The sequence below is a fragment of the Ranitomeya imitator genome, chromosome 2 (genome assembly GCF_032444005.1).
Source record: "Ranitomeya imitator isolate aRanImi1 chromosome 2, aRanImi1.pri, whole genome shotgun sequence".
Lineage (NCBI taxonomy): Eukaryota > Metazoa > Chordata > Amphibia > Anura > Dendrobatidae > Ranitomeya > Ranitomeya imitator.
This window is the reverse complement of record NC_091283.1, coordinates 671965829-671993466: the sequence shown is the minus strand read 5'-3', so window position 1 is coordinate 671993466 and position 27638 is coordinate 671965829. Positions and strand designations below refer to the sequence as shown.

Sequence of the window (27638 nt, the reverse complement as noted above, 5' to 3'; positions counted from 1 at the left end):
AAAAATTTTTAAGTTTATTAACAAATGAATAAAAATATGATTAAAAACCCCCAGGAAAGAGCCAGGATATTTAATACCTTGCACGTTTTGGACCATACTTGTTCTTACTCATAGGCATCATAAATGAAACATCCTGGCAAATAAATACCGATTTCATTTCACGTAACTGACGTTACATGAATGAAAAATTCATCTCTTGCTTACACATTCATAAAACAAACACAAGACTAATGACAAAATATCACACACAAAAATTGAAACGCTGGTTTGCAGTTTTTCTTTCACACTATATGTACCTCAAAATAGCACTGATCAACTTTCAGCTTGCCACTCAAAAATACGAGCCCTCACATAGCTCAATCTAGGGAAAAATAAAAACCGTACAGGTCTTAGACAATAGTTACACAAAACAAACTTCAGCTTTAAAGTGGTTGCCCACTACTTGGACAACTTGATGTTTGGACCCGATAAAATATAAAAACCTAATACTCGCCTCCCATCCCAGCGTCGTTCCTACTGTGTCGGCACTCAGTTTCTCCATGGCACTGGTGGTGAGTATAAGCTTTTTTTATTTTATTGGGGCCAAGCGTAGATATGAGAGGGGGGTTGCACAAGTAGTGGACAACTTTTTTTACTTTAAAAAAAAAAGAAGATCCAAGTAAGTTGCTTTGCTGTAATCTTGAACTGGAGAAGTGTCCAGAGCTGCAGCGCTAATATAGAAGTAAGGCCTCTTTCACACTTGCGTTGGTACGGGTCCGTCGCTATGCGTAGGGCCGACGTACCGACGCACGTTGTGAAATTTGTGGGCAGCGGATGCAGTATTTCAATGCATCCGCTGCCCATTCTGAAGTCCGGTGAGGAGGGGGCGGACGCGAACGGATGGCGGACGCAACGGACAAAAAAAGTTCACTTGAACATTTTTTTGTGCCGACGGTCCGCCAAAACACGACGGATCCGTTGCACGACGGATGCGACGTATGGCCATCCATCGCTAATTCAAGTCTATGGGCAAAAAACGGATCCTGCGGGCAAATTTGCAAGATCCGTTTTTTTTTCCCAAAACGACGGATTGCGACGGATGCCAAACAACGCAAGTGTGAAAGAGGCCTAAGGCTTCTTTCACACTTCCGTCGGCAGGCGGCCGTCATAATGCATCAATAGTGTAAAACAGATGCAACGCATCCAGTTTTTCGACGAATTTGATAGACTGTTCTGGCGAAATACTGGATCCGTTGCATCCGTTTTATCAGTTTTTCCCATCTGTTTCATCCGTTTTTTTTGACTGATCCGTTTTACATGCCTCCAAATGGGAGGCTCCCAAATGTAATTGGCTACTGGAAAATAATGGAAACCTATATATTGAGTGTTTTAACACCCCATCTTTGAGAGGGTTTAGAGCAAGTGACAGAAATGGAAGGAGTTCTAGCAAATATTGTGACCATCTATGCATCTATCCATCCGGCAGGTTGCTGGCAGGCTTTTTGCTTGTATGCTTCTTGCTGGCACATTGAGGAATTAAGCCACAGGCCAGGTTTATATAGATTTTTGATCTGTCTGGCCAATTGGCTACTAAATACTGATTTGGAGCATGCTCAGTGTAAAAAAACAAAACTGAATCCAGCTCCGGATTCCGTCATGCGACGTGCCACGACGGATCCTGCGTCCATAAGCTTCCGTTCTAGCCAATGACGTATGCTGCAGGATCCGTCGTGGCACGTTTTTCCAATGCAGACCAAAAACGTTTCATTGTACATTTTTTGTAGACGACGTGTCGCCAAATTCTGCAGGATCGAGTGCACGACGGACGAAACGTGTGACCATACGTCACTAATACACGTCTGTGAGAAAAAAATGCATCCTGTGGGCAAATTCGCAGGAAGAGTTTTTTTCACAAAATGACGCATTATGACGGCCGCCTGCCGACGGAAGTGTGAAAGAAGCCTAAGCATCATCCAATGTTCTCTCCTTGGAAATCCGGTTTTATTGGTGCAATTCTCAATTTTGAGCTGTAGATGGTGCTGTGTGTAAATTTTTTGTTTTTATGTGCTAAAGATGTTTGTCTTCATGGTGATACAGGAAAGAAATATATCTTGGTACCGTGTTAGCCAGTAGATAGAAAAATATTTAGAATTGAGAGTCCTCAGTGGTTGATACCTTTTAATGGCTAACTGAAAAGATGGTAACAAATTGCAAGCTTTCGAGACTACACAGGTCTCTTCATCAGGCAAAGACACTTTGCCTGATGAAGAGACCTGTGTAGTCTCGAAAGCTTGCAATTTGTTACCATCTTTTCAGTTAGCCATTAAAAGGTATCAACCACTGAGGACTCTCAATTCTAAATATTTTTATGCCTTCATGAGACATTCACATTCATCCTTATGTCATAAAATACAGTCTTTCTTTCATCGTGTGTTTTTCTTTGTTCAAATTTGTTTTTCATCATGTAAGAAAATCTTTCTTGTTCGCCCTATTGGGGAGCACTGTATCCATGGCATAGTCTTCTAGCACTATTAATACAACTCCGGTTATTAAAAATTGGCTCCTCTGCTGCAAACTATACCTCGCCTGCTAGCACCAGGCTCCTCCATTTTTCATAGTGTTAGTTGGAGGCAACTGAGGTCTGAGTCTCAGAGATATTTTCGGCCTTTAGAAGCCTGGTTAGATGTTAAGCTCTTCTTTTTCAGATGGATTGCTTTTAGGGTGACACGGTGTAATTGCGCACTGCTTCATCCACGTAGCGTCGGAAAATACTGGCTGCATTGTTCAGTCGGTATCCTCTCTCGCTTTTAAGGCTAGACTATGTACTTTGACGCAGTTGTATATCAGGTACCGTGATTGTGGTCTTTTAGCCTCGTGGTCTCCTGCCCGCCCACTATAGCATGTGTGTTTGCTTGGAGCAGAAGATGGAGTGTAGAATGCCCAACTTCTAGCCACAGGATCAAGTTTCTTCAAGGCTTTCCTAGAGGTCTGGGTTTCAGAGTATTCGCAGTGCTTCCATCTTTTAACATCTGGCAAAGTTTATCTCATTTGGGAATTAGTGCATGTTGTTTAAACAATCGACTTCTCATACGTTGCCTGGACCTCCAGGGAGTGGAGAGATCTTAGGCCTCTAAGGGTTTCCCAGTAGGCTACCGCCTACAATAGAGCTTCCCCCAGTAGGTGATAGGTCAGGGCCTATGTCTGGGCTCTTCCACATCGCAAAGGAATCTTGGTCTTTCCTTATTAGGGCAGGATTCACCATTCCCAGCTTGGACTGAGTATTTTGAATGCCAGTTTGCGAAGGATTCTCTAGTTTGAGTATCTACTGGCTAACATGGTACAAAGATGTATATATTTCCTGTATCTAGTTTGAGTACAAAATTCCCTTTCATTGTGGTCAATGCCTTCAGACATCTCCCATATTATCCAGACAGACCTTTCCCAAGGTTGTCCTCTTCTATCCAATTTTTTCTTTAGTTTACCAGTGGGTCAGGTCAGGTCTGCAATTCAAAAGGCTCCAGTCCTATCTGATTAGGATTGTCTGAGTAGGATTAAGGAACAAAATCCCTAGGTCATTTTTCGGCCATTTAATTTAACACCTGTTTTCATAGGTGAGATCTTATGGGCAACGCTAATAGGGCAATATCCTTGTTTTTACTTTTTGCAGGTCTAAATTGAACTAGGGCAGACTTGCAAGAACCAAGTTTCTCCCCTAGCTAGCCTAGTCCAGTGAAATTTATTTTATAGGCCAGCTGTCAGAACTGCCTACCCGGGCAGGAAAAACTCCTGGTGACCAGATTATTTCCTGGGGTCTGGTTGACCTCTAGGGGTCTAGTTGTCCTTTGGGCTCCCCCTTTTGAGCTGATCAGATAGATCTCTCAAGTTTGTGTTTTTATTGTTTGTTTAGTTTTTTTCTTTTGTTTGTTTATTTTGTAATGGGAGAGGTAGGGAATTTCCTCTCCTTTGCTAGGACCGAGCTTTGGAGTGTTTGCCTAAGGCTTGTTTCACACTTCCGTCGTTTGGCCTCCGTCGCAATGCGTCGTTTTGGGAAAAAAACTCATCCTGCAAATGTGCCCGCAGGATGCGTTTTTTTCCCATAGACTTGTATTGCCGACAGATCGCGATGTATGGCCATAAGTCTCTCAAAGCTCCATTCGGATGCCTCGGGGTCATCCAGGTATGCTCTAGTAAAGAAATAATCGTAGCAAAATGAAAGATAGAACGGCACTAGAGCAGGACGTATTCAAACAGGCAGGACTGCTGATGGGCATCTGTGTATCAGGCGTCACGATCGCTAAGGGTAATGGTGCTCTGCATAAAATATCCAGCGAATAATCCACATGCAAAGAAGAAGAAGAAAACTATGCGGCACTCACCCCAAAATAGTTGTGAAGATCGTGATCTTTATTGGAGAAAAAATGAAGAATACATCCGTCAGGACATCAGGTAAATGAGAGGGTGCGGTATAGGAGCATGGACGACGGCCGTTTCGCACACACAGGTGCTTCGACGGGTCCAGATAGTAGATTACAATACGTCATTTCCTTTTAAAGGATCTCTGACGTATGTATATAATTAGAAGCATGAATATAATAAACTCAACAATGTGAAAAAGTCGTGAATGTGACTAATTTAAATATTTATAATCTACATGCAGACTAACAATTCCTAGAGGCAAATAAATTTACAACAGTACTATTACCTATAAAGGATCTTATAAAAATACGGACATGTCAAGCCGGTTATTTAAGCCAATTGGTCCTTGTGCATTAGCATTTTTTTTTTTCTCCAATAAAGATCACGATCTTCACAACTATTTTGGGGTGAGTGCCGCATAGTTTTCTTCTTCTTCTTTTCATGCTCTAGCAAAGGTCCAACCATCTCTAGGGTGATCTTTGCTCTCTGGATTAGATCAGACATTAGTGATGCTTATAGTGCAAATGCCAGTGCTCCTCCATTCAGGGTCAGGGTGCACTCTGTGTGGACTGTAAGATCATTTTGGGTAGTTCTTCAAAAGATATCAACCTTGCAGCTCTGTAAAGCAGCCTTTTGCTCATCAATGCATAACCTCTCCAAGTTTTACAGGGTTCACGCATTTGCTTCTGCAGGCACAAATCTGGAGAAAAAGATGCTGCAGGCAGCAGTTGCTCAGGCGACCACTTGAGCAAATGTGGAGAACGTTCCCTGGTGACTGTTTATTCACACCCCTAGGAGACAGCTATAGGACGCTGCATGGTTACTGTCCTGCCAATAAGATGAATGAGAAGTGACGATTTTTTACTACCCGTAAAATCTTTCTCATAGTCTTCATTGAGAGACACCACTGTTGGTTACCCCGACGGGCATGCATTATTTTTCTTTTCATGCTTTAATTTGTTTTTTTTCTCCATGTCTTTTTGACTAAACAGAGGAGCCTGGTGCTAGCAGGCAATGCATTGACTATTGGGGAGGAGTCAATTTTAAATTAGTTGCAGTAATAGATAATTGTAGATTGTGAGCCTTCGTTGGCAGGGTCCTCTCTCCTCCTGTACCAGTTATGACTTGTATTGTTTGATTATTGTACTTGTTTTTATTATGTATACCCCTCCTCACATGTAAAGCGCCATGGAATAAATGGCGCTATAACAATAAATAATAATAATTAATAGTGTCAGCATTCAGGTGGTAGCAGACTATCCCAAAGTTAAATTTTACGGTCAGTAAAAATCCTCATTTTTCTTACAGACGGTTTGGTCAAAAAAAGAATCCTTTGTTACGTGATGCAGATGTGCCCAAAACTTCAATCCCTCAGGACAAATGCAAGGTAAAACGGCCGAGTTATGGAATATTTCTCTACAAAAAAACTAGAAAATCTGTGTGTTGAAAGTCCTGCTCCTTTGAGTGTATTGTGTAGTGATTGTCTGTTCTGAGATGCATATCAGAGATAACGTACTTACTGATCACATACAGTTGTTGGAAAAAGGGTGCTCAGGTATGGACTCCAGCATGTCACTCGAGCTCCCACGATGTTCGGTGCATACCTGAGCACCCAATGCAAACTATTCCAGCAAATTTTACATTCAAAATAGTCAAACGGTGCTCCTTCCCTTCCGAGGCCTTCCGTACTCCCATACAGTAGATTTTCCCCACAAATGGGGTATATTCGTACTCCTCACAACACGTTTGTGGTCAATTTTAGGCTATGCGCACACGTTGCGGATTTCTATAATGGAATGGGTACAAAAACGCTGCAGATCCGCACAAAAGAGCTGACATACTACTTTTAATCCGCAGCGTTTCCGCACGGAATTTTCCGCACCATTAGCACAGCGTTTTTTTTTTCACATTGATTTACATTGTATTGTAAATCACTTGCGGATCTGCAGTGTTTCTGCACTGCAAAAAACACTGCGGATCCGCAGCAAATCCGCAATGTGTGCACATACCCTTATGCTGTTACCCTTGTGAAAAAAGTTTGTCTAAAGTAATGGAGATGGAACAGGATCCTTGATGCAAACAACTGGCTAAGACGATGGTGCAGACAACAAGGATTTGGATTCCTGGACCACGGTGTGAATTACTGGTATGATGGACTCCTCGCCAGAGACGGACTACACCTCAACAAACCTGGGAAACACACATTCGCCAGAAGACTCGCTACACTCATCAGGAGGGCGTTAAACTAGAAGAAGAGGGGACGGGAAGAAAAACATTAGACTCGAACAAAGACGACCCAGGAAAACATACTCAGAAGGGAGGTAAGAACATTTCTAAAACAATCCACAGTGAGGAGATTGGAACAAAACAAAATCCTCTAAACTGCATGCTCGCAAACGCCAGAAGCCTGACAAACAAGATGGAAGAACTAGAAGCAGAAATATCTACAGGTAACTTTGACATAGTGGGAATAACCGAGACATGGTTAGATGAAAGCTATGACTGGGCAGTTAACTTACAGGGTTACAGTCTGTTTAGAAAGGATCGTAAAAATCGGAGAGGAGGAGGGGTTTGTCTCTATGTAAAGTCTTGTCTAAAGTCCACTTTAAGGGAGGATATTAGCGAAGGGAATGAGGATGTCGAGTCCATATGGGTTGAAATTCATGGAGGGAAAAATGGTAACAAAATTCTCATTGGGGTCTGTTACAAACCCCCAAATATAACAGAAAGCATGGAAAGTCTACTTCTAAAGCAGATAGATGAAGCTGCAACCCATAATGAGGTCCTGGTTATGGGGGACTTTAACTACCCGGATATTAACTGGGAAACAGAAACCTGTGAAACCCATAAAGGCAACAGGTTTCTGCTAATAACCAAGAAAAATTATCTTTCACAATTGGTGCAGAATCCAACCAGAGGAGCAGCACTTTTAGACCTAATACTATCTAATAGACCTGACAGAATAACAAATCTGCAGGTGGTTGGGCATTTAGGAAATAGCGACCACAATATTGTGCAGTTTCACCTGTCTTTCACTAGGGGGACTTGTCAGGGAGTCACAAAAACATTGAACTTTAGGAAGGCAAAGTTTGAACAGCTTAGAGATGCCCTTAATCTGGTAGACTGGGACAATATCCTCAGAAATGAGAATACAGATAATAAATGGGAAATGTTTAAGAACATCCTAAATAGGCAGTGTAAGCGGTTTATACCTTGTGGGAATAAAAGGACTAGAAATAGGAAAAACCCAATGTGGCTAAACAAAGAAGTAAGACAGGCAATTAACAGTAAAAAGAAAGCATTTGCACTACTAAAGCAGGATGGCACAATTGAAGCTCTAAAAAACTATAGGGAGAAAAATACTTTATCTAAAAAACTAATTAAAGCTGCCAAAAAGGAAACAGAGAAGCACATTGCTAAGGAGAGTAAAACTAATCCCAAACTGTTCTTCAACTATATCAATAGTAAAAGAATAAAAACTGAAAATGTAGGCCCCTTAAAAAATAGTGAGGAAAGAATGGTTGTAGATGACGAGGAAAAAGCTAACATATTAAACACCACATATTAAACATTTGTGGAAAATGAAATGATAGGTGAAATCCCAAGAAACAATGAAAACCCTATATTAAGGGTCACCAATCTAACCCAAGAAGAGGTGCGAAACCGGCTAAATAAGATTAAAATAGATAAATCTCCGGGTCCGGATGGCATACACCCACGAGTACTAAGAGAACTAAGTAATGTAATAGATAAACCATTATTTCTTATTTTTAGTGACTCTATAGCGACAGGGTCTGTTCCGCAGGACTGGCGCATAGCAAATGTGGTGCCAATATTCAAAAAGGGCTCTAAAAGTGAACCTGGAAATTATAGGCCAGTAAGTCTAACCTCTATTGTTGGTAAAATATTTGAAGGGTTTCTGAGGGATGTTATTCTGGATTATCTCAATGAGAATAACTGTTTAACTCCATATCAGCATGGGTTTATGAGAAATCGCTCCTGTCAAACCAATCTAATCAGTTTTTATGAAGAGGTAAGCTATAGACTGGACCACGGTGAGTCATTGGACGTGGTATATCTCGATTTTTCCAAAGCGTTTGATACCGTGCCGCACAAGAGGTTGGTACACAAAATGAGAATGCTTGGTCTGGGGGAAAATGTGTGTAAATGGGTTAGTAACTGGCTTAGTGATAGAAAGCAGAGGGTGGTTATAAATGGTATAGTCTCTAACTGGGTCGCTGTGACCAGTGGGGTACCGCAGGGGTCAGTATTGGGACCTGTTCTCTTCAACTTATTCATTAATGATCTGGTAGAAGGTTTACACAGTAAAATATCGATATTTGCAGATGATACAAAACTATGTAAAGCAGTTAATACAAGAGAAGATAGTATTCTGCTACAGATGGATCTGGATAAGTTGGAAACTTGGGCTGAAAGGTGGCAGATGAGGTTTAACAATGATAAATGTAAGGTTATACACATGGGAAGAGGGAATCAATATCACCATTACACACTGAACGGGAAACCACTGGGTAAATCTGACAGGGAGAAGGACTTGGGGATCCTAGTTAATGATAAACTTACCTGGAGCAGCCAGTGCCAGGCAGCAGCTGCCAAGGCAAACAGGATCATGGGGTGCATTAAAAGAGGTCTGGATACACATGATGAGAGCATTATACTGCCTCTGTACAAATCCCTAGTTAGACCGCACATGGAGTACTGTGTCCAGTTTTGGGCACCGGTGCTCAGGAAGGATATAATGGAACTAGAGAGAGTACAAAGGAGGGCAACAAAATTAATAAAGGGGATGGGAGAACTACAATACCCAGATAGATTAGCGAAATTAGGATTATTTAGTCTAGAAAAAAGACGACTGAGGGGCGATCTAATAACCATGTATAAGTATATAAGGGGACAATACAAATATCTCGCTGAGGGTCTGTTTATACCAAGGAAGGTGACGGGCACAAGGGGGCATTCTTTGCGTCTGGAGGAGAGAAGGTTTTTCCACCAACATAGAAGAGGATTCTTTACTGTTAGGGCAGTGAGAATCTGGAATTGCTTGCCTGAGGAGGTGGTGATGGCGAACTCAGTCGAGGGGTTCAAGAGAGGCCTGGATGTCTTCCTGGAGCAGAACAATATTGTATCATACAATTATTAGGTTCTGTAGAAGGACGTAGATCTGGGTATTTATTATGATGGAATATAGGCTGAACTGGATGGACAAATGTCTTTTTTCGGCCTTACTAACTATGTTACTATGTAATTGTTTTATGAAAAATGATTTCCTTCCACATTGCTTCAGTTCCTGTGAAGCAACTAAAAGGTTATTAAAGGGAACCTGTCACCCCGAAAATCACGGGTGAGGTAAGCCCACCGGCATCAGGGGCTTATCTACAGCATTCCGGAATGCTGTAGATAAGCCCCCGATGTTACCTGAAAGAGGAGAAAAAGACATTCTATTATACTCACCCAGGGGCGGTCCCGCTGCTGGTCCGGTCGGATGGGCGTCTCTGGTCCGCTGCGGCACCTCCCATCTTCATTCCAAGACGTCCTCTTCTGATCTTCAGCCACGGCTCCGGCGCAGGCGTACTTTGTCTGCCCTGTTGAGGGCAGAGCAAAGTACTGCAGTGCGCAGGCGCCGGGCCTCTCTGACCTTTCCGGCGCCTGCGCACTGCAGTACTTTGTTCAGACAAAGTGCGCCGGAGCCGTGGCTGAAGATCAGAAGAGGACGTCTTGGAATGAAGATGGGAGGCGCCGCAGCAGACCAGAGACGCCCATCCGACCGGACCAGCAGCGGGACCGCCCCTGGGTGAGTATAATAGAATGTCTTTTTCTCCTCTTTCAGGTAACATCGGGGGCTTATCTACAGCATTACAGAATGCTGTAGATAAGCCCCTGATGCCAGTGGGCTTACCTCACCCGCGATTGTCGGGGTGACAGGTTCCCTTTAAGCTTCTTGAATGTGGTTTTGAGCACCTTGAGGGATGCAATTTTTAGAATGGTGTCACTTTTGGGTACTTTCTGTCATATAGACCCCTCAAAGTAACTTCACTTGTGATGTGGTCCCTAAAAAAATGGTTTTGTAAATTTTGTTGGAAAAGCGAGAAATCGCTGGTCAACTCTTACAAGGGAACCTGTCAGCAGGATTGTGCACAGTAACCTACAGACAGTGTCCGGTCGGCGCCGTTATACTGATTAAAATGATACCATAGTTGATGAAATCCAGCTTGTGGTTGTTTGATTTTTATTTTCAGTTTTAAGTTATTGATATATGCTCGTGCTCCGGATCCGTGCCACCTGAGCTGCAGCATAATCGCATGTCTACTGTGTTAATAATAAATGTTCTTGAGGTTATCCTAATAGTATACAAACAAAATCCATCTGAAAATGGCACCAGCCACGCCTGCGCATTAGCAGCTATCGGTGTATATAGAGGTGATCTGATAGCTGCTGTGCCACCATCTTCCTAGAGAAGAAAAAAGAAATCCTCCAAGATGGCGCCGCCAAGCCTGCGCAATGGCAGCTATCAGTGATCGCCAATAGCTGCTACTGCACATGTGCAAGTGACGCCAGCACGGAGGAAGATTTTTTTCTTCTCTATCAAGATGGCGGCGCAGTAGCAGCTATCTGATCACCTCTATATACACCGATAGCTGCTAATGCGCAGGTGTGGCTGGTGCCATTTTCAGATGGATTTTTTTTTTTTTTTATGCTATCAGGGATAACCTCAAGCACATTTATCATTAACACAGTAAACCTGCGATTATCCTGCAGTGCAGGTGCCACAGCTGGTATCTGCCTGCGGAAGGTTTTTTTTCAGTATGTACATATATTGATTATGTAAACTTGGGGGCAGGTCAGTGAGGGATCAGTGACCTGTCATCAGTCTGCTTTATGAATAGCTGATCAGAGCACCACATGAAGCCCCTCTGGAGCATGAGCATATAATTAACTCAAATCTGAAAATAAAGATTACGCAACAACCACAAGACGGATTTCATCAACCAAAATATCATTTTGACCTGACACCGTGTAGGTTACTGTGCACAATCCTGCTGAAAGGTTCCCCTTATTAACACTTCTAACTTCCTGACAAAAAAATTGTTTCTAAAATTCTGCTGATGTAAAGTAGACATGTTGGAACTGTTATTTATTAACTATAATGTGTGACATAACTCTCTGATTTAACGGCATAAAAATACAAATTTTGAAAGTTTTTATAAATGCAAGTCATATAGCAGAAATGTTAACACTATCATGAAGTACAATATGTCATGAAAAACATTCTTTAAATCAGTGGGGTAGGTTGAAGCATTTCAGAGTTACTACCTCATAAAATAACACGGATTGTAAAATCTGGCCTGGTCATTAAGGTCAAAATCTGCACAGTCACTAAAGGATTAAATGAAGGTCTTTATTCACAAGGGAAAAAGAAATCCACACGTACAGGGCCCTGTGTGAAAAAGTGATTGCCCCCTAAACCTAATAACTAGTTGGGCCACCCTTAGCTAGGCTTGGGGATCATCAAGATATTTTCTGACAAAACTGAGACAAGCGTTTTGTGTTTTTAGTGTTCAGCTGTTTTGTCTTGGAAATCTGCCATGTAGGCAATTCTTGCCCAGTCTCTTTGTTATGGTGGAGTCATGAGCACTGACCTTAACTCAGCCAAATGTAGCCTGCAGTTTTTTGGATGTTATTGTGGGGGTCTTTTTTGAACTCTAGGGTAATTTTAGTCAGCCAGACACTCCTGGGAAGGCTCACCAGTGTTCCATTTTTTGGTGGAGTCGCAAAGCTTTAGAAATGGATTTATGACCTTTTCCAGACTGATAGATCTCAATTACCTTATACTTTACTACAGAATTTCTTTGGATCGTTGCATGATGTGTAGTTTTTGAGGATCTTTTGGTCTACTTTACTTTGAACTCAGCTTCCCAAAAATGTGATAAACCAGTTAATGTTATCTTTTATGGGTGGGGGCAATCACTTTTTCACACAGGGTGCTGTAGGTGTGGATTTTTATTTAAAAACTGCATTTTGTGATTACTTGTGTTATCTTTGTTTAATATTTACATTTGATTAGTGATCTGAAACCTTTAATTCCAAACATACAAAAGAATAGGAGATCAGGAAGGGGCAAACACTTTTTCACGCAACTGTATAAGGAGATTAAAGTAAGGTGCTCAGAGACCATCAGACACTGACCTCTTCCTGTTGCTATGGTCTCTTCTGGGCAAGGATCAAGAACTAATGTGACAGGATAAAGTGCCTCAAAATCAAACTGCCAGTGATCTCTGGGTTTGCAGCTGCCCCAGAGAGATCACAGTGCTGGGAAGTAATTGTTGCCTCCCAGGAATCTTTTTTTTTTTTCTCTCTCTCAAGATTTGCATCTAATTGATGTCAATGAAAATTGCTACATGTGTCTCTTAATTGCACTCCAGTGATTGCATCCCTTTACATAAATGGAAGCTTCTTGTATTATCAGTCATGTAACTGGAATTTACTATCTGGGAATCTGGCTTGTAGCTGGTTAAGGATTGCGTGTTTGTAGAAAGCAAGTCCATTGATTATTTTTTTTGTATACTGAATACCTTATTTTCCTACATATTTGTAACAGTAAGAAGATGCTTGCACTCAGCATCTCCTTGAACAAGGAGGAGAATTCCTTGCGACTTTCATCAGCTAATGTGTGTGCATTTATATTGCCTTAATTGGAGAGACTTGCAAGGATCAATGTAGATCAACCCTTACATGGCACAAATTATTAAAATAAATACTTTTCAAGTACATTTTGACAATAGCACATGTAAAATACATTTCCCGTGGTGTTTGCAATGAATATCGCTGGTTGGCTGTTGACTACTGAAATGCTAAAGGTGTAGGGATTTCAGTGCTTTTACTAAAAAGCTTTGCCTTTCTTTATGTATAGAAGTCACTAATCATGCTGCTGTAAATTTTAATAATGTCAGTCAGCAATAAGCTTCAGATTTGGGGTTGCTTCAGACATCTATGTTTCACATACTTGTTTTCAGTGTACCCATAGTCTATGGGTCTGTTCACATGTCCAAGTTTTTTGCGACCTAAAAAAAACCCCAGACATGTCAGCTTTTGAAAGTAGTCCTGGATCAAACTCTCCAATTCAAGTGGGTCCATGAAAATCTTGAGCGGAATGGTGCCAGTGATACCTTCCGGTACACATGCACCATCAGCTATGCTGCACCTGTCCTATTCTAATGGACTGGCTGGTGAGATTCTTTTGACAGTTTGGAAGGTGTTGATCTTGCTGCGTTTTAACTGCTGTAGGGAGTCTTAGGCTATGTGCACACTTTGCAGATTCCACTGCGGATTTTTCCGCAGCGGAATTGCAAAATCCGCAGTGAAAACCCATCGCGGTTTTTACTGCGGATTTATCGCGGTTTTTACTGCGTTTTCTTCTGCGGATTTTCAACTGCAGTTTTCTATTGGAGCAGCTGAAAATCCGCAGAAAAGAAGTGACATGCTGCGGAATGTAATCCGCAGCGTTTCCGCGCGGATTTTTCTGCAGCATGTGCACAGCGTTTTTTGTTTCCCATAGGTTTACATTGAAATGTAAACTCATGGGAAACTGCTGCAGATCCGCAGCGGTCAAATCCGCTGCGGATCCGCAGCAAAATCCGCAAAGTGTGAATATAGCCTTAGGCTATGTGCACATGTTGCGGATTTTGCTGCGGATCTGCAGCAGTTTTCCATGCGGTGTACAGTACCATGTAAACGGAAAACAAAATCCGCAGTGCACATGCTGCGGAAACACAGCGTTGTTTTTTGCTGCAGCATGTCAATTCTTTGTGTGGATTCTGCAGCGTTTTACACCTGTTCCATAATAGGAATCCGCACATGCAAAATCGCTATTGAAAATAGCACAAAAAACGCGATAAATCCAGGGCGTTTTGCCTGTGGATTTTTAGGAATCTACGCAGAAAATCCACGCCAGATTCCGCAACGTGTGCACATACCCTACCGTAAGGCTATGTGCACCCATTAAGTATTTGCAACAGAAATTTCTGCATCTTTTGGCATTAAAAAAACAAAGTACACACCTTTTCACACGTTTTTTGCATGCATTTCATGCATATTTCTCTATTCATTTGAATGGGTTAAAAATCTGTGCCATATATCCAAAATCCAAAAATCATACATTGATCTGTCCCCGCTAGGCAAAATTGTACAAAATTCTTTAGTTTAACATTCTGATTATGTATGAAACCCATTGCCACATCATGGCAGACTTCTCAGTGGGTCCTAACTTTTTATAGCCTTAAGGCTACTTTCTCACTAGCGTCGGCGTCGGCCCGTCGCAGTGCGTCGGGCCGACGTACCGGCGCATCCTGTGACAACGCAGCACAACAGGGGCAGCGGATGCATTATTACAACGCATCCGCTGCCCCATTGTGAGATGCGAGGAGGAGGAAGCGGAGTTCCGGACGCGCATGCGAGGTCGGAAATGGCGGACCCGATGCACAAAAAAAGTTACATGTAACGTTTTTTTGTTCCGACGGTCCGCCACAACACAACGTAACCGTCGCATGACGGTTGCGACGTGTTGCAATGCGTCGCTAAAGTTGGTCTATGGGGAAAAAATGCATCCTGCAGCCAACTTTGCAGGATGCGTTTTTTCACCAAAACGACGCATTGCGACGTACGACGCTAGTGTGAAAGTAGCCTAATTGTGCGACTGTGTGCCAACCATTGCCGCATCCCTAGTGCACCAGCAGGATTTAACAGAATAAAACTTCAAAATTTGAAAATTGCAAAATTTTCCAAACTTTAGCCAAATTTTCATTTTTTTCTCTCAAATAAACGCAAAAGTTATCGACCTAAATTTACCACTAACATGAAGCCCAATATGTCACTAAAAGCATTCTCAGAACCGCTAGGATCCGTTGAAGCGTTCCTGAGTTATTACCTCATAAATGGATACTGGTCAGAATTGCAAAAAATGGCCAGGTCATTAAGGTCAAAATAGACTGGGTCATGAAGGGGTTAAGTCCATTTAGTTCAACCTATAGCCTAACCTAACATGCCCTAACATGTTGATCCAGAGGAAGGCAAAAAATACCCATGTAGCAAAGAGTAAGCTCCACATTGGGGAAAAAAATTCCTTCCCGACTTCACATACGGGAATCAGACTAGTTCCCTGGATCAACGCGCTATCAAGGAAACTAGTATATATACCCTGTAACATTATACTTTTCAATAAAGGTATCCAGTCCCCACTTAAATTCTAGTAATGAATCACTCATTACAACATCATATGGCAGAGAGTTCCATAGTCTCACTGCTCTTACAGTAAAGAATCCGCGTCTGTGATTATGATTAAACCTTCTTTCCTCCAGATGTAGAGGATGCCCCCTTGTCCCTGTCTCAGGTCTATGATTAAAAAGATCATCAGAAAGGTTTTTGTACTGTCCCCTCATATATTTATACATTAAAATAAGATCACCCCTTAGTCTTCGTTTTTCCAAACTAAATAGCCCCAAGTGTAATAACCTATCTTGGTATTGCAGACCCCCCAGTCCTCTAATAACCTTGGTCGCTCTTCTCTGCACCCGCTCCAGTTCAGCTATGTCTTTCTTATACACCGGAGACCAGAACTGTACACAGTATTCTAGGTGTGATCGCACAAGTGACTTGTATAGAGGTAAATTTATGTTCTCCTCATGAGCATCTAAGCCTCTTTTAATGCATCCCATTATTTTATTTGCCTTTGTAGCAGCTGCCTGACACTGGCCACTAAATGTGAGTTTGTCATTCATCCATACACCCAGGTCTTTTTCATTGACGGTTTTGCCCAGTGTTTTACAATTAAGCACATAGTTATACATCTTATTACTTCTGCCAAAGTGCATGACCTTACATTTATCCCCTTTAAATCTAATTTGCCATTTATCAGCCCAAGCTTCTAGTTTACATAAATCATCCTGTAATATAAAATTGTCCTCCTCTGTATTGATTACCCTGCAGAAGTTTAGTGTCATCTGCAAATATTGAAATTCTGCTCTGTATGCCCCCTACAAGATCATTAATAAATGTTAAAAAGAAGAGGGCCCAATACTGACCCCTGTGGTACCCCACTGCTAACCGCGACCCAGTCCGAGTGTGCTCCATTAATCAGGGCTGTGGAGTCGCAGTTAGTTTTGGTTGGAGTCGGTAGAAATGTACCGACTCCGACTCCAGCTTTAAAAAAAAAAATGTATTAATATTTCATAACTGAACTTTCATATGAATTTTTTTAAATGTTACTCATATATGTTCTATCAAACTATGAACAACAGTGATAAGCAGTTCTGCTGGAGATAGACATTTCTTACCTCTTGTGTGTCACTGTTCTCCACTGCCCTTATCTAATCTTATACTTGGTTAACCTCATGCTGCCCCAACCCCCTACTTACAATGTATGAAACTGAAAGTGAAAATGAAAATCAAAGAGCACAACCAGTACATTTCAGCAGAATTATTCATGTGCACTAAAAGAAATTGAGAAATTTGACCGTTCATCAAAAATAACAGTGCAACAAGCGATTCCTCTGTATCCTGACATTGTCAGAGATGTTGCCGAGTGGTTACTGCTTTGCCACCAACCCAAGTTAGTGTTGAGAGGTTGTTCTCTGCTCTCAAAATAATTAGATCAGATTTGAGGGCATCCATGAAGGAGGATCTGACAGAGGCAATACTTTTTCTGAGGACAAATTTATAGATTTCTTATTAACTGCATAAGTGTTTATTGCATATTTACTTACAAGAGTTTAGAAAAGTTTATAAAAGTTATTTGCTATATTCTAATTGTATTCTAATAAATATAGTTTTTGCTCTAAGTGGTCTGATTACTTATATGATAGTGAGAAACTGAATAAAAACGATGTTAATGTTTGACAACAGTAAATTTATTGTTACGAATTGGCCATTTATGAAGGAGTCTGAGTCGGAGTCTGAGTCGGAACCTGATAAAATCCAGGAGTCGGAGTCGCAACTGTGGCTTACCGACTCCACAGCCCTGCCATTAATAACCACCCTTTGTTTCCTATCCCCGAACCAGCTCTTAACCCACTTACAAATATTTTCCCCTATCCCCACTGTTCTCATTTTATGTATCAACCTTTTGTGGCACCATATAAGGGCAGTCTCACACGTCCAGTTAATTCCGGTACTGGAATTATCCGTGTCCGTGTGCCCGTGTGTTTATGTGGCACATCAGTGTGGCACACGTGTGCCGACTGGGTACCACACGGAGCGTGCAGGAGACAGCGCTAGAGATAAGTGCTGTCACCTGCATCTGGTGCTGAAGCCGCCATTCATATCTTCTCTCCAGCAGCGTTCGCTGAAGAGAAGATATGAATAATCCTTTTTTTTTTTTTGCTCGTGTTTAAAATAAAGATCCCTGTCCCCACCCCCCTCCCACCCCCTGTGCGCCCGCCCGCTGTTAATAAAATACTCACCCGGCTCCCTCGCAGTGTCCTGTCCTCGCCGCACCTTCTCCTGTATGAGCGGTCACGTGGTGCCCCCGATTACAGTCATGAATATGCGGCTCCACCTCACATAGTGACATGGACAGGGATCTTTATTTTAAACACGAGCAAAAAAAAAAAAAAAGATTATTCATATCTTCTCTTCAGCGAACGCTGCTGGAGAGAAGATATGAATGGCGGCTTCAGCACCATGTGGGGGGGACAGCACTTACTGTAGCGCTGTCTCCTGCACGGCACACGGACTGCGCACGGACAACGTCCGTGTTTTACACGGACCCATTGACTTTAATGGGTCCGTGTAATCTGTGCGCTCCCACGAACACTGACATGTCTCCCTGTTTTGCACATGGACGCACGGTCTGTGAAAACACGCTGACATGTGCAGAGACACGTTGATTTCAATGTGCCTACGTGAGTCAGTGTCTCCGGTACGTGAGGAAACTGTCACCTCACGTACCGGAGCCACTGACATGTGAAACCGGCCTAAAACAGCGTTTCTCAACTCCAGTCCTCAAGACCCCACAACAGGTCATGTTTTCAGGATTTCCTTAGTATTGCATAGGCGATGGAATTAATGCTTGAGCAGGTGATGAAATTATCACCTGTGCAATACTAAGGGAATCCTGAACACATGACCTGTTGTGGGGTCTTGAGGACTGGAGTTGAGAAACACTGGTATAAAAGCTTTTGAAAAGTCCATCTACAACTACATCCACCGCATTCCCTTGGTCCAGTTCGGAACTTACCTCTTCATAGAAATTGATCACATTAGTCTGACAGGAACGGTCCCTAGTAAACCCATGCTGATATTGGATCATGAGGTTATTCCTCTTCAGATACTCCAGTATAGCATTCCTTAGAATACCCTCCAGGATTTTACCCACAGTAGAGTTAAGCTTACTGGCCTATAATTTCCGAGTTCAGCTTTTGTCCCCTTTTTGAATATTGGCACCACACTTGCTATACGCCAGTCCTGTGGTACAGACCCTGTTATTATGGAATCTTTAAAGATTAAAAATAATGATCTATCAATGACTGTAATTAATTCCTCCAGTACTTGGGGGTGTATCCCATCCGGGCCCGGAGATGTGTCAATTTTAGTGATTTTTAGACGCCGACATACATCCTACTGGGTTAAGCAGGTGACATTTAATTGGGAATTTTTGTTATCACTGATCATATTGTCTGCCATGGAATTTTCTTGTGTAAATACTGATGAAAAGTGTCATTTAGCATATTGGCTTTTTCCTCATCCTCATCCACCATTTCACCCAGACTATTTTTAATGGGGCCAACACTATCATTTTTTAGTTTCTTTCTATTTACGTAGTTAAAAAATATTTTGGGATTATTTTTACTCTGTCTGGCAATGATTCTCTCTGTCTCAATCTTTGCTGCCTTGATTTGCTTTTTACAGACTTTATTTAATTTTCAGTATTTATTTAATGCCTCATCACTACCTACTTCCTTTAATTCTCTGAATGCTTTTTTTTTTTGTCCCTTATTGTGCGCCTTACAGCTCTATTTAGCCATATTGGTTTCCTCCTATTTCTAGTATGTTTATTCCCATACGGTATATATTGTGCATAGGTCCTATCCAGGATGCTAATAAACTTCTCCCATTTTCTCTGTGTATTTTTATGTTCCAGAATATCATCCCAGTTAATTGCATCACTCATCCGTTGGAAATTTGCCCTCCTGAAGTTTAGTGTCCTTGTAACCCCTCTACTACACATCTTATTAAAGGATACATGAAAACGTATTATTTTGTGATCACTATTCCCCAAGTGACCCCCAACCCTTATATTTGATGTGCAGTCTGGCCTGTTGGTTAATATTAGGTCTAGCAGTGCCCCCCTTCTTGTTGGGTCCTGAACCAATTGTGAAAGGTAATTGTCTCTCCTAGTTGTCAAAAACCGATTACCTTTGCTGGAACTGCAGGTTTCTGTTCCCCAATCGATTTCATGGTTGTTGAAGTCCCCCATAATAATGACTTCTCCTTGAGTCACAGCTTCATCTAGTTGCTTTATGAGGATATTATTATTATTTATTGTTATAGCGCCATTTATTCCATGGCGCTTTACATGTGAGGAGGGGTATACATAATAAAAACAAGTACAATAATCTTAAACAATACAAGTCATAACTGGTACAGGAGGAGTGAGGACCCTGCCCGCGAAGGCTCACAATCTACAGGGGATGAGTGAGAATACAGTAGGTGAGGATAGAGCTGGCCATGCAGCGGTTTGGTCCATCGGTGGTTATGGCAGGTTGTAGGCTTGTCTGAAGAGGTGGGTCTTCAGGTTCTTTTTGAAGGTTTCGATGGTAGGCGAGAGTCTGATGTGTTGTGTACACACTTCCTAACGAACAAAGCCACATAATACCACAGTGGATCCCAATAACCATTAAAGGGTCCCTGTGTACGCAATACGGACTACTGCCCCTATCATCAAAAGATATATCAAAATCCACACAACACAATGATTACAGGGTCAAACGAAGATATATAGCAAAATTTATAATTTATTTATTAAAAATGACCACACATAAGGTCAAACAACAAATCAATTAAGTAAGAACGCTGTGTGAGAGAGATATGCAAGAAATTGGAAAATACATTGTGGAACGTTACAGCTGTCAGGACACACCGGGACACTGGGGAATGATGGAGGCTCGAAAGCTATAGCCTCACATATGGGCAGGATATAATTACTCTATATAAACCCTTGCATAGAAAGTACAAGGTTGCCACTTTTACTGCCCAACTGTGCCTATACTTAATCTCATAGTGACTCACCCCAGCTCATTGCTGATTTTAAGGTGACTGCCTCACATTATAAACATAGCCACGATTACCTGTAGAACGGCGACACCCGGCACACAACTCCCAATGACCCGGTCCGTCCGCCCCGACGCGCGTTTCGGACTTTCCTTCTTCCAAGGGGGCCTGCTATCCCATCGCGTGTCCTGTCTTTAATACCCGCGCTGCCAAAATACCGGCCGGCCCAGCGTAGCCGGAAAACCGGAAGTTGCGGACTCGACCGGAAGTGACGCGCGCATCTCCCCAGCAACCGCGACGCCGGTCAGCGTCATGTGACGGCAGGTCCTTACAGGATACCGCCCACCACCAGAGACGCCGAAAGCCGTCCAGAGGCGCAGAGCCGGAGAGACAGGCGCGTACAGATACAGGAGCGCAACCTATTCCGCCGATTGGCAATAGATGTAAACGCCTCATGCAATCAGCAATCGGCGTAAGCACCCCGTGCAGGTACTATTCCACCCCCACTCCTTGACCACTAAAACATATACACGAATATGATACATATTAACCGGGGAACAATATAAGAGCACAAAACCAAAGAAAAACAACAAGTGAAACGCTATATATATAAGGCCAAATCACCAATAACACAAACAATACAAAGACGATAGGACATTGTGACATTAAATAGTAGCCGTTGATTTTGATAATGACCTTCTTGTGGTAATCCTCGTCACATATCCATCAGCGTCATTGTACCAAAGATTCAAATCAGGACATACAGGAAACACGCAGGAACTAAAATAAGATGTACATAAAAAAACAACTGTTAAAAACAAAACGCAGAGAAACAATTGTAACAACCACAGGGCCAAAACACCAAAAGATGGACCAATTGATGATAATTAAGGGATAGGCTATCATAAAAATGGAGCAAAGCTAATATTTTCATTGAGTCCAGATGGATGGACCGTGTTCAAGGTCCAAATCCATCTGGACTCTAGTTGGGCCAAACGTTTGGAAATCCCCCCCCACCCCGGATAACGGCCTCAATCTTGTCAATCCCACGGAATTTTAAGAGGGCACCGTCACAGTTGTGGTGATCCCTAAAATGGCGGGTAAGAGTTTTCAGCATGGATGCGTCCGATTCCGTAGCTGCTGCCATGATGCCCCGGACGTGCTCCCTAACCCGTATTTTGAATTGCCGTGTCGTCATACCCACATAAATTTTGCCGCACGGGCATATGGCACAGTATATTACATTTTTGTCAGTGCGTGTAATCCATTTCCGGATATTAAACTGACGCGAACCCCCGGCATTCCAAAATGTACCACACTTATCAATACTCGAGCACACCACACAGTGGCCACAGGGAGCACATCCATATTTCCCCGCCATTTTATCCAAAAAGGTGGTAGTTTTCTCACCCACATAATGACTATGGACCAGATGGTCACGTAAATTTTTGGATCGTCTTGCTGTGACGGATACCCTCTCAGGAAGAAACCTAGAGATTACCGGATCCGCTTTCAAAATGTGCCAGGATCTCTCCAATGCCCTTCTCATATGGGGGAAATGTGAATGAAAGTTGGTAACAAAGCGCACCACCTCATCCTTACTTTTATCCTTCTTTGTTCCATAAAGCAATGCATCCTGAGTGGAAAATCTTGCTCTATTAAACGCCTTCTTTAATGTCTGATGTGTTGTGGTAGAGAGTTCCAGAGTAGGGGTGATACGCGAGAGAAATCTTGTATACGATTGTGGGAAGAGGGGAGTAGAGCAGGAGATCTTGTGAGGATCGGAGGTTGCGTGTAGGTAAGTGTACCGGGAGACATGTATCACGGTGTGCTGTGGTAAAGTGACCATATAGTATTGTCAGAGGTATCGGTTTTATATACCCCCCTTTTTTTCTTCCCTTTTCTGTGGTTGTTAGGGTTCACTAGAGCACTAGGGTCTATCCTTTCCCAGGTCCTTTATGTATGTTATGTTATTTGTGGTAGTATTTTTTATCCATATACCTAATAAAGGTTAAGTTTTATCCAATAGCTATTCATTACAATTTTCTTGGATTAATTACCCAGCTTATATATATTTATATCAGTGATATGGCAGGTTTTCTGAGTACAGGCATTGACACGAATCAGTGGTTCGCTGAGGCATCACACGTGTTTTCAGATAGAACATATACTCAAAAAAAGTACGTTCCATCATTCAATGGGGCTTTTAAGGAATTGACAAAAATATACAAAGATCAGATATCTTCCTGGTGGGAGGTGCAAAGTTTAGACAACTACATTAAAACTGGAATTGTGCTGTTGTGAGTTCTGTGGTCAAGCTCCCTCCTGTGGTCATGAGTGGTACTTCGGCTGGTTCTGTCTATGCGCTTCCTCTGGTGGATATGAGTGGGGCTGCGGCTTCTGAGTTTCCTTCCTCAGGTGACGAGGTTAAGTCGTTAGGTGCTGCTCTATTTAACTCCACCTAGTTCTTTGTTCCTGGCCTCCAGTCAGTGTTCCAGTGTTGGTCTTGCTCGCTCCTGGATCGTTCTTGTGGCCTGTCTACCCTGCATAAGCTAAGTTTTGCTGGTGTTACTTTTGTTTGCTATTTTTTCTGTCCAGCTTGCTATATTGGTTTTTCTTGCTTGCTGGAAGCTCTGAGACGCAGAGGGAGCACCTCCGTACCATTAGTCGGTGCGGAGGGTCTTTTTGCGCCCTCTGCGTGGTTGTTTGTAGGTTTTTGTGCTGACCGCAAAGCTATCTTTCCTATCCTCGGTCTATTCAGTAAGTCGGGCCTCACTTTGCTAAAATCTATTTCATCTCTGTGTTTGTATTTTCATCTTTACGCACAGTCATTATATGTGGGGGGCTGCCTTTTCCTTTGGGGAATTTCTCTGAGGCAAGGTAGGCTTATCTTTCTATCTTCAGGGCTAGCTAGTTTCTCAGGCCGTGCCCGAGGCGCCTAGGTCTGGTCAGGAGCGCTCCACGGCTACCTCTAGTGTGGTATGATAGGATTAGGGATTGCGGTCAGCAGAGTTCCCACGTCTTAGAGCTCGTCCTATGTTATTAGTTACTATCAGGTCACCTTGTGTGCTCTTAACCACTAGGTCCATTGTGGTTCTGAATCACCAGTTCATAACATTGTGCCAAGACATTTAAGAATTACATTAGCACCTGGGTATCGCTATAAGAATCCAGCCTTATTGGTCAAGTGGGAGAAGGAAGCTACAGAGAGCTCCCTAAGATTAATTAAATTACTATTAGAGGAAGAAAAACAAAATCTGACTAGCCTTAACAATTCCTTAAAAGAACAAATTGAAATCACAAAGAAATTCTCCACGGAACCAGAGTTCTCCAAGAAGGAAATATTGTTACAAAACTCTTTAGAAAGGTTTCAATATCATTTGAAAGAGAAAAAACATAAATTTTTCATACGAGATCTCCAAGATTTTAAAGAAAATAGAGCATACTCTTTCTCTACGGTTAGGTTCTCCCGAAGAGCTGAAACGGACATTTCCTCTTCGGAGGCCGAAGTATCAGATTGTGATACACGTCCAAGTGGACAGAGAGGTAGGGGAAAAGGAAAGGGAAGAGGCAGTAATTGGGGACATGGGGGTAATAAGAGATCACCCCCAAAAAATAGTTTTTTAGAACTAAGCTATCCTCTCAGGAATCGAACCAATCCTCCAATATGAATACACAAGTGATCAATTTATCATCAAGATCCCTGAGTAAGGAGGAAACATCATTACGGAGTAAAGGTTTGTCGTTTGTCCCCACCTCTGATATGGATACTTTTGAGGTTATCAAAGACCTAAAGTGGAAGAAGTTTTTTTATGAAGGAGGATAGAAGGCAATGTACAGAACTTGGCATTTCGGATGATTTGCTGCAGGATGTACAGTTACTATTTCACCTAAGCGATCCTATTCCTAATCAAGATGGTATAGGCCCCTTCACCAGTTTGAGAAACAAAAGTTCTAAGATGCCCCCTCCCATGGGCGATCTTGGATGCATTGATATTTTCTTGAATTTAGTCACAGAGGAGATTGTCAATTTGCCAGAAAATAAGAGAAGAGGGCGTTTTAATCTGTCCAGAAGTGAGATGGCATGTTTATGTAGCCTTGAAAAAGATCACAGTATTACAATAAAACCCTCTGATAAAGGGGGGAATGTAGTGATTATGGATACCACAGATTACCGTTCCATGTGCATCTCCCTTTTGGACAGAAAAGACGAATACAGAGTTTTGAGTGGCAACCCTACAGCGACTTTTTTGACAGAATTAAGAACCATCATTGAGCGAGGTTTTGAGGATGGGGTTGTGGGGAAGGATGAAAGAGACTTTATTCGGTCGTCCATGACAGCACTACGGAGAGAGGGGATCTGCCCTTCAGGAACAGGAAACCTACAGATACATAAGGGCGGCACCTCTCCCCACGCATCAGTTGGTTTCCTGTTCCTGGAGGACAGGATTCCCTACAGATTTTTCTTCAGTCACCTATCAAGCACCCAGGCCGGCTGTCCGACCCAGGTAGCGAGGGGGTCTCCTACCTCGGGCAGTGCGGGTCCCTGGAAGCACCACGGTGGGCCCGGGTAGGGCTCCACGACAGTGAGCGGTGCAGTGGGGAGCAGCGTCCGGAGGAGGTCTGTCTCTGTGGCCGGCGAAGGTGAGTATATCTCCCCCACCCCCCCGGTCCTTTCGCTCTCCCGTGCCCCGGTCCTCCCTACCTCTGGCTCCTATCCGTGCGGCGCGGACTTCCCGGTGCGCCCCTCTGCGCTCCTTTGGGGGGGGGGGCGGGTCCGGGGGTCGGGCGCCGGTATCGCCGCTGTGCTGGCCATGTGCGGTGTAGCGGCGTGTGGCTGGGGGATCCGGCGGCGCCGGCCTCCGGGCTCTTCCCTGAGCGCTCCGGCGTTACCGGAAGTGACGCGAGGGGGGGCGGAGCCGGGACCGGAAGTTAGACGCCGGCCGGCTTCGCTGGGGATACCGCTGTCCTGCATGCGGTGGGAGCGGCGGGGGGGGGAGCGTTCAGGGGCGGGGGAGGGTCGAGCATGGTCCGGGGCAGGGGGGGGATTGATTAGGCTGGCCATGCACACCTGCACATGTTCCGGATGGGGGAGGGCTATATATGGCCAATTACACTGCTGCAGAGCTGCTGATAGCATCTACAGCTATGGAGGTGCCAGAAGCTGCCGGTGACCTGCTGGAGCAAGAGGACAGATCCTCGGAGGCAAATACCCAGCAGAAGACCCGCGGGCGCAGTGCTCAGGCCAGTCGCAGATCAAGACAGAAGGATCTGGACCGACCCCCCAGTAATCCGGTACCTACCGCTACTGCCTGGGTAAGAGATCTTCGTGAATGTACCCTGATGCAGTCTTTCCTATGTTTATTTCCGTAGGGGAAAAAGAGCGCTGGTAAATCAAAAAACAAGGAGTGCGCGCTATGCGCTTGCCCTTTGCCAGACGCCTACCCTAAGAGACTTTGTCAGTCGTGTGTGCGGCAGACGGTAGGAAATAGATAAATGGGATACTATATAGCGGTAGCACCAGAGGAAATTACATAGCCTTTTTTCTCCGCTCCCATAGGTGGCGGAGGAGTCTCCCGATTTCACATCAAATCTTAGGGAGATTATCAGGAAGGAGGTGAAGGATTCCCTGAAATCCCTATCCCGGGGGGAGCCTTCCAAAAGGAGAAGGGAGCCTAGCGCCTCAAATTCGGATTCGTCTGTTGGCCCAAGTAGGGAGAATGATTCAGACGCCTCTGTCTCCTCAGCGTCCTCTTCGGAAGAAGAGTCTAACCGGTTCTGTTTCCCATTGGACCAAATGGACAAACTGATTAAATCAGTTAGATCCACTATGGGGGTGGCGGATGAAAGACCAGAACTGTCAGCCCAGGACTTAATGTTTGGCGGCCTAGACCCTAAAAAACGTAGGTCTTTTCCGCTCAATGACAAGGTCCAAAACCTCATTAAAAAAGAATGGAAGAAGCCAGAGAAAAAAGGCTCTTTTCCACCGGCCTTTAAACGAAGATACCCCTTTGAGGACCCCATGGTGAACACATGGGATAAGGCACCAAAATTAGACGCGGCGGTGTCTAAGGCATCCAAAAAATCTTCTATCCCCTTTGATGACATGGCTTCCCTAAAGGATCCTCTAGATAAAAAGGCTGACTCGTTCCTTAAAGGGACATGGGAAATGTCGGCTGGTGCCTTGAGACCGGCGGTAGCTGCGACATGCGCAGCCAGATCAATGATGGTCTGGCTAGATCAGCTGGGGTCTAAATTGGAAGAAGGTGTTTCCAGAGATTCCATGTTGAAATTCCTGCCAACAATCCAAAATGCTGCTGCCTTTCTCGCAGATGCTTCTGCGGATTCCGCAAGAATGGCGGCTAGAGCGGCAGGACTATCGAACGCAGCACGCAGGGCCCTATGGCTGAAATGTTGGCCGGGTGACCTTCAGTCCAGATCTCGTCTGTGCTCCATCCCATGTGAAGGGGAATACCTGTTTGGACCAGTCCTAGATGAGCTGCTAGAGAAAGCCGGAGATGAGAAGAAGTTTCCTAATCTTCCAACTACTTCTTACCGGCGCCCCTTCGCAGGGAAAAGATTCTTTCGGAGGAGACCGGCCAGAGATCAGAGCAGATGGGACGAGAAAAAGAAGAGAGGTACTGGGTTCATGTTTGGTGGAGGACGTCAGGAGCCACCCCGTGAAGTCAAAAAACCACCCCAATGACTAGTCGCCCCGATGGGAGGTAGACTATCTGCCTTCTACCTGGCCTGGTCCAAGATCTCCAGTAGTGATTGGATTTTGGGGTTGATAGCTACGGGTCTGCGGCTAGAATTCTCCTCTATCCCTCAGAACTTCTTCAGAGTCACCCCTCTCAGATCCTCTCCAGCGGAACAGGCGGCCCTGGAAGCGGAAGTTCACGATCTGCTCAATAAAAATGTCTTATCCGAGGTTCCGGAAGGAGAACAGGGTAGTGGTTTCT

The 27638-nt window shown here is 43.6% G+C and overlaps 1 protein-coding gene across 5 annotated transcripts in view; it reads left to right on the top strand.

Annotated features, from left to right (window-relative positions):
- The window catches only part of ERCC6 (ERCC excision repair 6, chromatin remodeling factor), a 259795-nt gene that overhangs the window by 217840 nt on the left and 14317 nt on the right, over nucleotides 1-27638 (top strand). For all 5 annotated transcript variants that reach the window (XM_069753041.1, XM_069753044.1, XM_069753042.1 and 2 more), the window contains one exon: nucleotides 5704-5782. In XM_069753041.1, coding sequence (XP_069609142.1) covers nucleotides 5704-5782 — 79 coding nt within the window. The remainder of the gene's footprint in view (nucleotides 1-5703; nucleotides 5783-27638) is intronic.